Source organism: Priapulus caudatus, unplaced genomic scaffold (assembly GCF_000485595.1).
Source record: "Priapulus caudatus unplaced genomic scaffold, Priapulus_caudatus-5.0.1 Scaffold793, whole genome shotgun sequence".
Taxonomy (NCBI): Eukaryota; Metazoa; Priapulida; class Priapulimorpha; order Priapulimorphida; family Priapulidae; genus Priapulus; species Priapulus caudatus.
Genome location: NW_014577854.1, coordinates 57911 through 72588, shown reverse-complemented (window position 1 = coordinate 72588; position 14678 = coordinate 57911). Strand labels below are relative to the sequence as shown.

The window sequence follows — 14678 nt, the reverse complement described above, 5'->3', positions numbered from 1 at the left end:
CTCCATTTATCGACGACAAGAAACAGGAACGCATAGCAGAAGAACAGGCATTCGTTCATTAGAAAGACCATTAAAGACGAATTTCTCAAATAACCCGACTGTAGATTAATCAATCCAGCCAGAGTGAATTAGGACGCGGTAAGCAAGCAGATTCTCGAGAAAATTAACACCGATGTGAGAATACTAAAACAGACTTTTAAACCAATGGCAAAAGACTCGTCACCGTAATCAACTGGTATTTACAACATGCCAATAAGGCAGCACACCTCCGTCGCCTCGCCCGGTATTCGACCATCGATAAGCTTCTACCCTCATGGGGATCTGAAAGAACTACTATCCAGTCGCATACACGTTCGTCCAAGAAATACTTTAATATTACCTAGTCAAGACATCAACTTATTATTTCACTCGCAGAAAATCCTTCTGTTTGATAACGGAGCGCTGCCGATAAAAAGACGAGACAATAGATGTTTGACGTCACAATGCGGAAGTTATGACGGACGCAGAAGTTTGCGAGTTAGTGTCTATTTATTCCTGGACTATTTGTGCCGACAAGTACGGGAAAGGCAACATAGGTCTAATACAGAGGATGGACTCGCAATTTTTAAGAACTTACAGTTCACAGGCAGAACAAAAAAAAAAAAAAAAAAAAAAAAAAAAGAAAAAAAAGGACATTACGAAACGCCTTCAAGGAACATTGGTTCTGAACATCACCATAACAACCAATCTGGAAAGTAGCCAGACTACTAGAGTTCATTTAATCGACAAAGGATCATACCGCCCCTACAGAAAAAGCCGAATGACGCAGCCCGCTCTGACATCAACACAAAATCAAACCACTCCAACCTAGCATAATTAAACATTACCCGCATTCTATAACGCAGCGATATCTGACATTCGCTGCAGAAGGAAGTATTTGACAAAGCCAAGCTAAAATCTACGGAAACAGCTCTAAAAACAAGCGGCATTTACCAAAACCTGAATACGCTATGCCGCAAACACATCTGCCCACAAGAAAGCAACAGCGGAAAAGCGACATAATCTGAGTTTAACCCATCCATAACAGTCAGAAACGTTCAAATAAATATTGGCAAAACCTCCTCAACTATCCAGAAGCAGTTTCCACAAACAAACACAATTCCTCTATCTTACAACAGAACAACGTAAAGTCCAGTTACGCTGCACGCGAAAATAGCAACCATATTGAACAAGCACAACAAGCAAATAACCAGCGACAACCATCCCCCCGAGAAAGGATGCAACTGCCGAACGACGAACAAGGCACCACTCGACCAGTAACTGGCTATCAACTAGCTAGTCTACAACGCACAGTAACTACAGAGGAAGACACCATAGGAAAGAACTACATAGGACTTACAGATGGAACATTTAAAACGCTGCATACTAAAACAAGCTATCGTTCGAAACAGGAAATACAGCCTAACAGCACTGACCTCAAAAGCACATCTGCGAAACTGTAAAGGAGCAAGAAAAATTATGAAATCAAATTGCGTCAATCATGCACTCAGCAAGCCAACACACAACATCTCAAAAAATGCATCTCTGTTTACAGAAGAATAATATTATATTACTAAAGCCGACAAATCGGCGACTTATAGAAGATCAGAGACTAATTTCCAGACGTGCCGGCCCGAGAACAAATATTACCTAAATGAACAGGAAGAGACAGGCAGAGAACTGAGAAGAATCCTCATCTAGTATTAACACACGCAACGCTATCACAGGTGAGCCTGTGACCGTCGGCATCTCGCCGTGCAAGCACGTGTGGCAAGATCACTCAGTCTCGACCCCAGGACGAGAAACATCACAACTGCCGCTGCGGTAACGTGGGTCAAACGCTACCATGGACAACGACATGACGACGGCTAACTCTCGCATGCTGGTCGATGGACGTACGGCCAGAAATCACTCGGACCAGGCGACGCACAGTGAGTGTCGACCATTGCCGCACTTACAGCATGACAGGGAGAGTCATCCACGTTGAAGGGAGGTTACGATACGCAGCATTCTATCCGAGGCGCCGACGGCTGGAGTACTGCGCATGTAACGGTTAGACTAACGCATTTTCCTACGCGATATTGTATGCTCGCTCATTACATAATTTTTCTGACGAGATATGTACGATATTTACGGAAAATATGAGTGAGATTTTCTTATAATGGCAGGCAATAACGTTACCTGTCGAGAAATACTGCAGCGGGTGACCAGTAAAATGAACGCGCTTTTCCTCGCACGATACTTTTACGCCGCTCTCGCTGCGCAGTCATTGCCACAATTGTTGTGTAATTTGCGGACGGGACAGGAGCGTTAACGTGACGCAAATTTGAGGATAGTAGGACTAAATTTCGATAAAATAGCGGCAGATAAGATTAGAAACAAACAAAAATAGTTAAAAGCGACAAACAATATACCAGGCAGAACAACCCCATATAAATATTATTGACTGACTTTCGGCTAACTATGGCCGCGTAGCGGGGATTCCGCAGGCAACCGTACGCCGAGCTAAGACTAGAAACTACATAACAATAGATAACTTAAAACATGCGCTATTCATGTTTATAGGGATTATTGGAAGTATACAAGCGTTTATTATTCATTAAAGTGTGTTGCATGACGCGCAGGGGGAACTGCTGAGACAGCAAAAAGTGATGTCTCTGTGTTTAATCTACTTACAATATATATATATATATATATATAACTATATATAAAAAGCAAGAGTATGATGATCACAATTAATCTATGTGGCAACATATTATAGCAGTGTTACTCCTGGCCAAAAAGGTCTGTGAGTGTGGTAAAATCTTTTTTGGTGTGTTTGCGCGTTCGAGGTCGTAGCAAAGCAAGCACCGAAGGTGCTCACCCAGCTAGGGGTCCAGGGGCGCATGCCCCTGGGAAAGTTAGAAAAATGCGGGTAATTTGTTGCATTCTTAGCTATTCTGAATACATTGTATGAGACTTGCTGGAAGAACATTGATTTTCGTCAACGAGGCGGTGTTTTGGACAAATTTCTGTGTGGCGGCTGAGAATTTGAGCGAGGCGGCCCGCCTCGCTCGTGTCAATGCAGAGGAAACACTGTATAGACATGGCAACTGTAGCTTATGCTGTTTGGTGCTTGTAGGGATGGGGGTGGCGGGCCCGCGCGCTGTACCGATCATGCGCTCGTACCGGTCATGCGCTCGTAACCATCTCTGTATCTCTGCCTCATCCTCACGCTAACCCTTGCTTCTCAGCGTTGCTTGCGGACGTGGTGGCGTGCGGCCCCGCGCGCTCGTACCCGATGGCGGCCTCTGGACTACTTCTCGCCGCCGGAGACGTGTTTGGACACATGCTGGAGGATCCGATCCAGCGGCGCTCTACATCTTCTTCATGCTGGCGTCGTGCGGCGGTTCTTCTCCAAGACGTGGATCGACGTGTCCGAATCCAGCGCAAGGACGTGAGTCTCGCGGCCGCACGCGGGGGAGACAGCCGATAAGCCAATGTCATATTTCTGTTGCACATATATATATATATATATTATATATTATATATATTCATATGTTCTCTCACCCCGTTTTGTATAGCCTTGTCCTAAATTTCGGAAACCGAAAAAATGTGCTATGACACCACAGTATTATAACATCAGGAGTGAATAATAGAGTGAATACGTGAAGTGATAGTGAATAATCTCTATTATTCACTCCTGATAACATTGTAGCCCTTTTCATTTTCCCTTCAAATTTCCACCTGACAGATGAGTACTTTGTTATTGTCAGATGTGCAAGGTGCGAGTGACAAGCGTCGTTCCGCTTTACGGATATAAAATCAGATTCAAAGCACGTAGTGACTAGACAGTGCATGTGGAAATGTCATATAAGCATGCACGTTTTAAGCCAAGCCCACACGGCAAATTTGTTGTAATATGACAGAAATTCTGTTTTCGCTCAGTGCACACAGCAGACATTTGTTTTCGAATGTCACGCGAGTTAGTCAGTGTTATGGACGTATTACGGCGCAGAAATGTGTCTCCGCGTATTAGCTGTGTCATTTAATTTTCTCGCAATCCCAAAGACTTGGCTACGAGGTGATCTATGGCACTTCTCCGCTCAGTTGTGACCGTTTATTCAGTCAATTGCACTTGAAATAAGGTATTGTGATCATTTTCGACATGATATGCAGCAGTTAAGTCACGTACGTTTGCTCCCGCAGGTCGCGAAGCAACTTAAGGATCAGCAGATGGTGATGCGAGGGCACAGAGAGAAGTCGATGATCATGAGTGAAACCGGCTACATACGACCGCGGCCGCGTCGGAGGTCTCTGCATCGGAGCGCTGGCCGCGCATGGCGACTTCATGGGTTCGTATTATCCGTATTATATCGTTATTATGTTCCTGGCCAGCATTTTTCGTGCTTTCCGTCAATTAATTGATTTAGAAACAAGTGGCAATACAAGATTTATAAAAACTTGAAGTACTTTTAACATAAACAAGGCAGGGAAGAGTTGTGAATTTTATAGAATCGTACAGAGCCACTGTGTATAGTCTGTATAATTTATGCAACAGCGATTTACAGAAATGGGTTCACAGTATACGTTTATTGTTTACTTTCTTCTATGTGTATTTCTATTCCTTGCTTGTATGTATAAATTTTTATCTACTTTTATTTATTGCTGTTGCAAATGATAAATTATTTAAAGCGGTGGATTTGGAGGTGCATTTAGCATCAGAGAGGTAGCGAGCTTTCTCACAGATGGCATTGTGCAACGTGTTAACGTCTGTTGCTTTGCATTACAGGTGCGATTGGCAGTGGTACTGGTATCCTGCTTGCTGTCACCATCATCTACCAGTACTTTGAGATCTTCATGAAGGAGCAGAGCGAGATGGGCGGCATGGGAACGCTGCTGTTCTAGCCAGCGTCACCGCCCCTTGTTTTTACCAGACTAATTTATTCTCTTGTGGAGCCGATGGCTCTGTAACGTGATCATGATTTACTTGCTACGCAGTCGGTGCGTACTTGTTGTTGTTGCTGCTGCTGCGTTTCCTAGTCGGTTGACAGATCAATAGCATACAGCTACAGAACGTTGACAAGGCGTTGCACACAAGTGGGATTTATTAATTGCACCTTGCGCGCCCTGGCCGAGTTCACTGACAAGTTGTTGAAATTTTATGCTCAAGATTTTCGTTTACAAGCGTATCTTAGTAGGCAGTCTACATATTGCAGTGTATTGTCACTGAATGCGCTTCTAAGCACAAAAATAAAGTTTATCTCAGTTAGATCCATAATAAGTTCTAAATACTTACACTTCCTCAGGTCTGATGTTTATTGAACTGAGTGTCTATGTTGTCTGAAACATCTGACCTGAGGGAGTCTCGAAGAGATGGACGAAAATTTAGTTTAAGTATTTATAACTGATTATAAATCTAACTGAGATAAACTGTATTTTTATGTGAACTATAGAGATCCGATGAAATTATTCAAGGGCTTCTAAGCATTCCAGAAGCAATAGTTCCATTGTTATTGCCGTCAGGTCGCCCGAAGCTTATCTACTATGAATCGAAGAAATCCATTTGATACGAACATTCCATGAGAATAATCAGCCGTGTAAATAAATGCATTCTTTCAGCGTTTTAGCAAAATGTGAATCAAATTCATGTTGCTTAATATTAGTGCCTGCATGCGTCATAGAATTAGGTCATCTCCTGTCTAAACATGGAGTTTTCCTGTGTGTATCGTTAATGATGTTTGAATCAAGTTGTGTAACAATAAACCACTTGTTTTCACAAATTTAACATGAACGTGCTTGGGTCCTTTTAGTTTGCCCAGACTCACTATCTGACTGGTGATAGTTCCTTGGTATGAAGCACCACCTTTACAATAGTGTAGCACTTGCTCTTTTTACTACCTCCCAACACTTTTTCGTTCTATGATCATGACTGCCAAGGTCTATCCAGCATTTGCCTGCGTGGCCTAATGCAAAATGTGACTCAGCTCGGATGCTTAACTTGACACAAACGTGGACATTTTCGTGCAACATTGATTGGTGTAAGATTCATTGCCTGGGGATTAATTCTCCTGGAATGCCCCCTATTACCAGAGCCCTGTATGCAAGCATTCGTGTTTCTGTATGACGCTGTTGGGTAGAGAAATCCACTCATCTTATTGCTGTAGACCTGGAGGTTTTCAACAACTGTGCAAGGTCCTGTGTGCTGCAGTGGCTAGGTCGAGTGTAGTGTAGTGACCCGAGATGTAGAAGAATTACCTCGGATATCAGCTATGTTGGTCGCATAGGTTTATCAATGCAGGCTGCTGGCACGATTAATAAGCAAAATGTGGACATGTTTTTTTTGACAATTTAACAAAACGTTTCTCAGCAATATACATTGGAATGGAACACATACTTTATATACACTGTGGAATCATCACACGTTTTTGCATCACAACACGTCTTGCCAACAAAGCGTACGAGAAATATCGCACGTGCATTTAAAAACGGGCGACGCGCAAACCGAACGAGATAAGACGACCACAACGCGCCGGTGCTGCATGCCTTTCAGGTAGAGCCTTTTTGCTAACCTACCTACTAACGATGTGATGAGCAAATATCTCTAAACACCTTTATAATATCTCTTGCAACCACGCAATCAACAGACGTCCATAACAACCACACCGATGTAAACAGTTTTCAGGCAGTGCCCACGCAAACAGAAAGCATTTGTCCCCCAGCCGACCGTGCGGTGGACAAGAGGTGACACCTGGTGGCGAGCAACACTACTACTTCATGAAGCTGGCGCTGTCAGCTGACAGGAGTTTAGCGGAGGCCTTGGCATCGTGGAACAGCGCATGAACCTCTTCTACGTCCTCGCGGCTGACCTCCTCTCTCCCGCTAATCCGCGCGAGCTGGTTGGCTGGCGTCAGCAGCTGCACAGCATGCCTGAAGAGCGGGATGAGCGATCATTATAATACATATTAAAAAGAAAAGAAAAAAAAATCAAATGAAGCCCAGACCCCTGCTACCAGTGTTAAATTAGACGCGTATGAACTGTAGTAAGTCCAGCAGGAGAATGCTGCTGCTACAGTTATTATAAATAAATACATATATGCACGCACGCACGCACGCATACCAGGGTTCTTCCCAGGCCTTGTAACGTGCATCAGATCTGATGACACGATCTCACCCATATTAAGCAGCTAGATTAGCCCCTGGTACCTGAGAGTTGTCTTCACTCCTATTTCACCCGTGTATAGTAAGGCTTGTTCGGCAGCCTGGATGCCCTCAGTCTGCGCTCGTATCCGCAGAATCTGCGCCGAGAAAACAACGCGTTAGGCTCAACACTGTGTACAACCAACGAAAAACCACGTGGATTGTGTCCCCTTAGAATGTACCAATGCCACAATTAAAAAAAATCTTTGTTTGCCCTTACGTGACCAAGGCTGAAAAGTTTGGGTAGGTAGGTAGGTTTTTTTTTTTTTAATATAAAAGAGATCATAGATCACTTAGAGATATTAGATCAATAAAATTTTTTGAGTCGGCCCCGTTTTGGCGGTCGGGTGAGGGCAAACAAACAATATTTTTATTATGGCCCAACTGTCAGTACGCGTGCAAAGACCCACCTGGACTATTTCGTCGTGAGAGTAGGGCAGCGTTCGGATGATCATCACGCGATCGAGCAGATCGAGAGGGATTCCGTGCGGTGAGACAATATCCTCCGTTCCCCTGCAATCGAAAGCAGACACACACTGATATTGAAGACACCAGACGAGATGGCCGTCTCTTACAGTGTCCACTCATCCGATTCCTTTCTATATAGAGGTAGGTGTAGAGTGTGAGGTAGTAGAGGTAGATAAATAGAGAGAAGTAGATATGATCGCCTCCCTCGTCTTAAAACTATTTGCAAATATTGGACTCATGTAAAAAAAATGGTCACCTCTGAGCTACTTCTCAATCTATTCTGTCTGTCTCCTCAAATACATACATTTACGTCATTACACAGGTACTGAGTTTGAGGGTGCCATCATCGCCTTCTTTCACCTGCTGGCGACGAGGACAGACAAGGTGCGGGCATGAGAATTTTCCACGGATTCGCGGATTTCCGGGTTTTGGTTTTCATTTTGGTCATTCTTGAGATCGATGCAAAAAACTACGAAAAATTTGTTGGAGGATAAGGTGTACTTTTCTTGTCAAAACGGATGCCATTTTTTATTTTGAATTTGTAAAAGTTAGGAAAAGTACGTAAAATTTCACAGAGAAGTGACGGAACTCCAGATATATATCGCGGGGTATCTATGTAATGTAAAGGGTTTTACCCTGTTCTAATGTGTACCGAAACTTGGTGACAATGGTTCATAGAAAATGACAATTCGATGAAATATTTCCTCCAAAAACATCTCAACCTGTTCTCATGCCTGAAGGTGCGAGGACTCCGTGAAGCCTTCTACCGACAGAACCTGCCCAACCTGATGAACCTGATGGCCACCGTGTTCGTGTTCGCGATCGTCATATATTTCCAGGTACGCTAATGCAACGCGCAGCGCACATGCAGTGAAGAATCGCTGTTAAGTGTGCTGTAGGGAGTTACTCTCTTTGATGCTTGAATCAGAAAGGCAGTGACGTGTGAAATGGGCAATGGCGATCGTACGTGAATACTTGTGTGTGAAAATTTGAGATATTTATATACAACAGTCTGGGATTTACTGATTGTACCTCTCGGTTAGTCATGTCAGCTGTAAATTAATGACCAGTGTCTGTTCACCTGTGACAGGGATTCCGAGTTGATCTGCCAATCAAGTCAGCAAAATACCGAGGACAGAACAGCTCTTACCCGATCAAGCTTTTCTACACCTCTAACATCCCCATCATCCTGCAGAGCGCCCTGGTGTCAAACTTGTACATCATATCTCAGGTGAGTTGCGTCGGGTCTTGCCTCGTTTCGATCACGTTTCTGCGTCGGTATAATGCCCCCGATTCACGAGAGACGATAGATCACTCAGATGAACTTGTGTAACGATTGAAAAGACACGTACTTCACATTAGAAGGACAGCAGGTGGCCAAAAACCCGCAGGTGGGTAAAAACCCACAGGACCTAATTATTACGAATTATTAGCTGGCTTGTTTTGTTTCAACTTGATAATTTACTTAAATAATCTTGCTTGCAGATGATGGCTACCAAATTTGGCGGGAACTTCTTCGTGAATCTGCTCGGCGTCTGGGCTGTAAGTGTCTGTCTAACTGTGTGTGCCTACAACAGTGCAAGTCAGTTGTATTTATATATATATATATATATATAAAGCAAGAGTATGATGATCACAATTAATCTATGTGCACTCATATATAGCAGTGTTACTCCTGGCCAAAAAGGTCTGTGAGGTGGTAAATCTTTTTTGGTGTGTTTGCGCGTTTCGAGGTCCTAGCAAAGCAAGCACCGAAGGTGCTCACCCAGCTAGGGGGTCCAGGGCGCATGCCCCTGGGAAAGTTTAGAAAAAATGGGGTAATTTGTTGCATTCTTAGCTATTCTGAATACATTGTAGCGCTACTACATCTTCTTCATGCTCGCAAGCCTCGTGTCGCGATCTTGCGTCCAGCACAAGCTGCATCCGACTGTGTCGCGAATCCACGCCAAGACGTGAGTCTCGCGCCGGCAGGCAGCGGGAGACCGCCGATAAAGGCCAAATCCCTCATATTTCTGTTTGCACATATGATATTTACAATATATTTGATATATTATATATATTACTAATGTTCGGTCACGCCCGTTTGTAGCGCCTGTGTCCTAAATTGTTGGAAACCTGGAAATATGTTGGCTATTGACACCAGTTACTTGATAACACATCAGGATGAAAAAATAGAGTCGACATCGAAGTGCAGGGTGACAGTGAATAATCTCTATTTATTCCCTGCCTGATAACAATGTAGCCCTTTTCATTTTCCCTTCAGATTTTCCATCACCGTGGGAATGATGATGATCTTGTTATTCGGTCTAGAATGTCAAGTCGTGAGTGACAACGCGTCGTGCCGCTTTACGATAAATAAAAATCAGATTCGTCAAGGCAGCGTAGTGACGTACGAGGACTAGTGCCATGTTGGCAATTGTTATATAAGCCATTGCACGTTTTAAGCCAAGCCAACACGGCAAAATTTGTTGACTAGTATGAAGAATTCTGTTTTCCGCTCAGTGCACACAGCAACATTTGTTGTCGAATGGTCACGAACCGACAAAGCAATCAAGACCAGAACCTGCAAACGACACCAAGTTATGCACCCAGCAAGGATTAAATCAATAAAAACTTGAATAAAGGAGAAGAGCTCGAGGACCCTAGGCCGCACGAAGTCCCGAGTTAAGTCATTCGTATGGACCGTATTACCGGCGCAGAAAATGTGTTTCCGCGTATATAGCTGTGTTCAATTTAATTATTCCTTCGCAATCGCAAAGACTTGGCTAGCTGAAGGTGACCTATGGCACTTCTTCACCGCTCAGTTGTGTCCGGTTATATTCACGTCAATTGCCACTTGAATAAGGTATTTGGAGTCATGGTTTCGACATGATATGCAGCAGTTAAGTCAGGGCAGCGTTTGCCCCAGCTAGGTCGCGAAGCAACTTAAGGACAGCCAGATGGTGAGCGAAGGCACCGGCTACGATGAAATCGCTGATCCCATGAGTTGAAACCGCTAGACATACCGACCGCGCCGGCGCCTTCGGCGTCCTCGTTCACGGAAGCGCGTGTCCGTCATGGCCGACTCATCGGGTTGCGTATTCATCCGTTATTATATCGTTATTATGGTTCCTCATGCTCCAGGCATTTTGGTGGCTTCCGTCAATCTGATATGATTCTTAGAAACAAGTTGACAATACAAGATTTAAAAAACTTGAAGTACTCGTTAACCATAACCAGTCACGGGAAGAGTTGTGCATCTTCTATAGAATCGTAGCAGAGCCCACTGTGTAGTGTTATAAATTATATCAATCCAAGCAAAATGTTACAGAAATGGGTTTCAAGTATACGTTTATTGTTTACATTCTTCGTCTATGTCTATTTTTATTACTTGCGCTTGTACGTATAAATTTTGAGTCTACCTTTTACTTTATTTCCTGTTGGCACAATGAATAAATATTTAAAGCGGCTGGAATCTTGAGGTGGCTTGTAGCATCACAGAGTGCCAGAGCTTTCTCGACAGATGAACATCTGTGCAAACGTGTTACTGTCTGTTGCTTTCATTACAGGTGCGATTGGCAGTGGTATCTGGTATCCTGCTTCTGTCACCCATCCATCTACCAGTACGTTCTGAGATCTTCATTAAGGAGGCACGGAGCGAGATGGGCGGCCACATGGCGAAAACGCTGATTGTTCAGCCAGTCGTTCACCCGGCCCCTTGTTTTTAGCCAGACTAATTTATTCTCTGTGGAGCCGATGCTCTGTAACAGTGATCTGATTTACTGCTAGTTCAGTCGCGTGCGTATTGTTGTTGTTGCTGGCGCGTTCCTAGCTCGGGTGACAGGAGTCAATAGCATACAGCTTACAGAAGCGTGACAAGGCGTTGCACACAAGTGGATGTATTAATGCGCCCCTGCGCGACCTGCCCGAGTCACTGATAATTTTGAACCCATTTATGCTCAAGATTTTTCGTTTCAAGCCGTATCTTAGTAGCATCTAATATTCCAGGTAATCTTGTCATTGAATTGCGCATTGCTAAGCATAGAAAAGTAAAGTTTACTCAGTAGATCTATAAATAAGGATTACTAAATACTTCACTGACGGAAATTTTCGTCCATCTCTTGCGATAGAGCTTCCTCCAGGTCTGACTGTTTATTGAACTGAGTGTCTAGTTGTGTGAAACATCTGACTGAGGAAAGATCTATCAGAGAGATGACTAAAATTTCTGTCCAGTGTAAAGTATTGTTAAACTTATTATAATCTAACTGGATAAACTCGTATTCTTAATGTGAACTATAGGACGATCCGATGAAATTAATTCAAGGGCTTCTAAAGCGTATTCCATTGTTGGAATTGCGGTCAGGTCGTCCGAAGCTTATCTACTATTAATCGAAGAAACCGCCGAATCATCCTCGATACGAACATTCTATGCCGAATAATCAGCCCGTGTAACCTAAATGCATTCTTTCAGCCGTCTTATAGCAACATAATCAGATTCATGTTGGCTTATATTAGGTGCCTGCATGCGTCCATAGAATTGGTCATCTCTGTCTTACATATGGAGTTCTCTCCTGTGTATCCGTTAAGAATGTTTCCGAATCAAGTTGTGTACAGCAATAAAGACTTGTTCTTCACAAATTCAACATGGAACGTGTCTTGTCCCTTTTAGTTTGCCGCCAGACTCACTATCTACTGGCTGATAGTCGCTTGTATGAAGCACCCACTTTAGCAATATTGGTACCACTTCTCTCTTTTCCTCTCCTCTTTTTACTACCTCCCAACACTTTTCGTTCTACTGATGCATCGACTGGCAAGTCTTATCCAGCAATGCGCTCTTGGCGCCCAATCAAACATGTGACTCGACGCTCGGATGCTCTAAACTTTGGCGGGCAAACACAGAGACTGTGACATTTTCGTCGGCAGCACATTGTATTTGGTGTAAGATTGCATTGCCTGGGGGATTAATTCTCCACTGCGAAATGCCCCCTCTATTACCTAGAGCCCTGTATTGCAAAGCAACTCGTGTTTTATGTACTGACGCTGTTGCGTAGAGAAATCCACTCATCTTATGCATGTAGACTGGAGTTTTCAACAACTGTGCAAGGCTCTCTGTGTGCTGCAGTTGGGCTATGGTCAGATGTGTTAGTCGTAGTGACCCGAGAGTAGAAGAAATTACCGTCGGATATCAGCTATGGTTGGTCGCATAGGTTTATCAAGCAGGCTGCTCGCACGATGTAATCAAGCAAAATGTGCACATGTTTTTTACATTTAACAACATTTTTCCAGCATATGACATTGGAATCGAACGACATAACTTTAATACCACTGTGAACTCACTCAACACGTTTTTTGCATAGCAACACGTCCTTGCCAATAAAGTACGAGAATATCCGCACGTGCATTTAAAAACGGGTGACCCACGCGCAAAACCGAACGAGATAAGCATGACTCCAACCGCGCCGGTGCTGCATGCTTTCAGGTATGAGCCTTTGCTAACCTACCACAACGATCGCTGATGACAAATACTCCAAACCACACCCTTTACAATATCTCTTTGGCAACCCACCGAATCAACAGACGTCCATAACAACCACATCCGATGTAATAACAGTTTCAGCAGTGCCCACCAAACAGAAAGCATTGTCCCCCAGGCCGCCGGCGGTTGACAGAGTGACGACCTGGGCGAGCACACTCACTTGAAATTGTCATGACGACGGCGCTGCTCAGTTCTGACATGGAGTTTAGCGAGCCTTGGCATCGTGGGAGACAGCGCGGAACCTCCTCTAACGTCCTCGCGCTGACACTCGCTCTCTCATTACCTAATCCGCGCGCGAGCTTGTTGGCTGCGTCAGGCACACGCTGCACAGTCATGCTGAAGAAGCGGATGTAGCGGATCATCTATAGATACCATCATTTAAAAAAAAAAAAATATTTAATCAAATAAAGCCCAGACACTGCTACCAGTGTAAATTACGAGCCTCGTATGAACTGTAGTACAGTCCGCACAGCGAGAATCTGCTGCTACAGTTACTTATAAATAAACTACATAATATGCACGCACCGCTACGCAACCACGGGTTCTTCCAGGCCTTTTCAACGTGCATCAATCTGCCTGACACGATCGTGCATCGCCTATTAAGCAGCTAGATTAGCCCCTGCGTACCTGAAGATTGTCTTCCCCGTGCCTATTTCACCGTGTATAGTAAAGGCTGGTTCGGCAGCCTGATGCCCATCAGTCTGCGCCGTAACCCGCAGAATCCGCCGATAAAACAACCCGCGTTAGGCTCAACCACTGTTGTAAACCAACGAAAAACTGCACAGTGGATTTGTGTCCGCCTTAGAATGTGTACGCAATGCACAATTAAAAAAACTATTTGTTTGCCTTACGTGACCAAGGCTGAAAAAGTTGGGTAGGTCAGGCTAGGTTGTTTTTTTTAAAATATACAATAGAGAGTTATATCAAGAGAATCACTAGATCACTTAGAGATATTAGGATCAATAAAAATTTTTTGAGTCGGCCGACCCGTTTTGGCGGGTCGGTCGGTATGGGCAAACAAACAATAACTTTTTATTATGCCCAACTGTCAGTACGCGTGCCAAGACCCACGCTGGACTATTATTCGTCGTGAGAGTAGGGCTAGCGTTCGGATGATCATCCACACATCGAGCAGATCGAGAGGATTCCGTGCGTGAAGATAATATCCTCCTTCCCCGCCTCAACGAAAGCCAGACCACCACTGATATCGGAGACACCAGACGAGATGGTCGTCTCTTAGCAGTGTCCACTCATCCGATTCTTCATAAATATTATTATAATTATTATTAATTTATTATAAGGAATTATATATATTCCTTCCTTCCTATTCTTTAACACGCAAACCTAGCACGAAAAATTAAAACTGCCACACTAACATCCCTAACACACTTGCTATCGATCTATCTTGGTTAATTTGTACTCAACCGTGTTGATTCAAAACGTACTGCCGACGTATCGCCTCCTCAGCAGTACGTTTTGAATCAACACGGTTGAGTAC

General features: G+C 43.9%; 1 protein-coding gene and 1 pseudogene across 1 annotated transcript in view; one reads left to right on the top strand and one right to left on the bottom strand.

Moving 5' to 3' along the window:
- LOC106813570 overlaps positions 1-5785 on the top strand; it is a 14002-nt pseudogene extending 8217 nt beyond the window's left edge.
- Positions 5786-6343: 558 nt separating this feature from the next.
- LOC106813574 (ruvB-like 1) overlaps positions 6344-14678 on the bottom strand; it is a 17147-nt gene continuing 8812 nt past the window's right edge. Inside the window, exons 8-10 of the mRNA XM_014817744.1 lie at positions 7608-7710; positions 7204-7295; positions 6344-6927 (exon numbers count right to left, since the gene is read on the bottom strand). Of these exons, the coding sequence (XP_014673230.1) occupies positions 6768-6927; positions 7204-7295; positions 7608-7710 (355 nt within the window). The 3' untranslated portion in view covers positions 6344-6767. The remainder of the gene's footprint in view (positions 6928-7203; positions 7296-7607; positions 7711-14678) is intronic.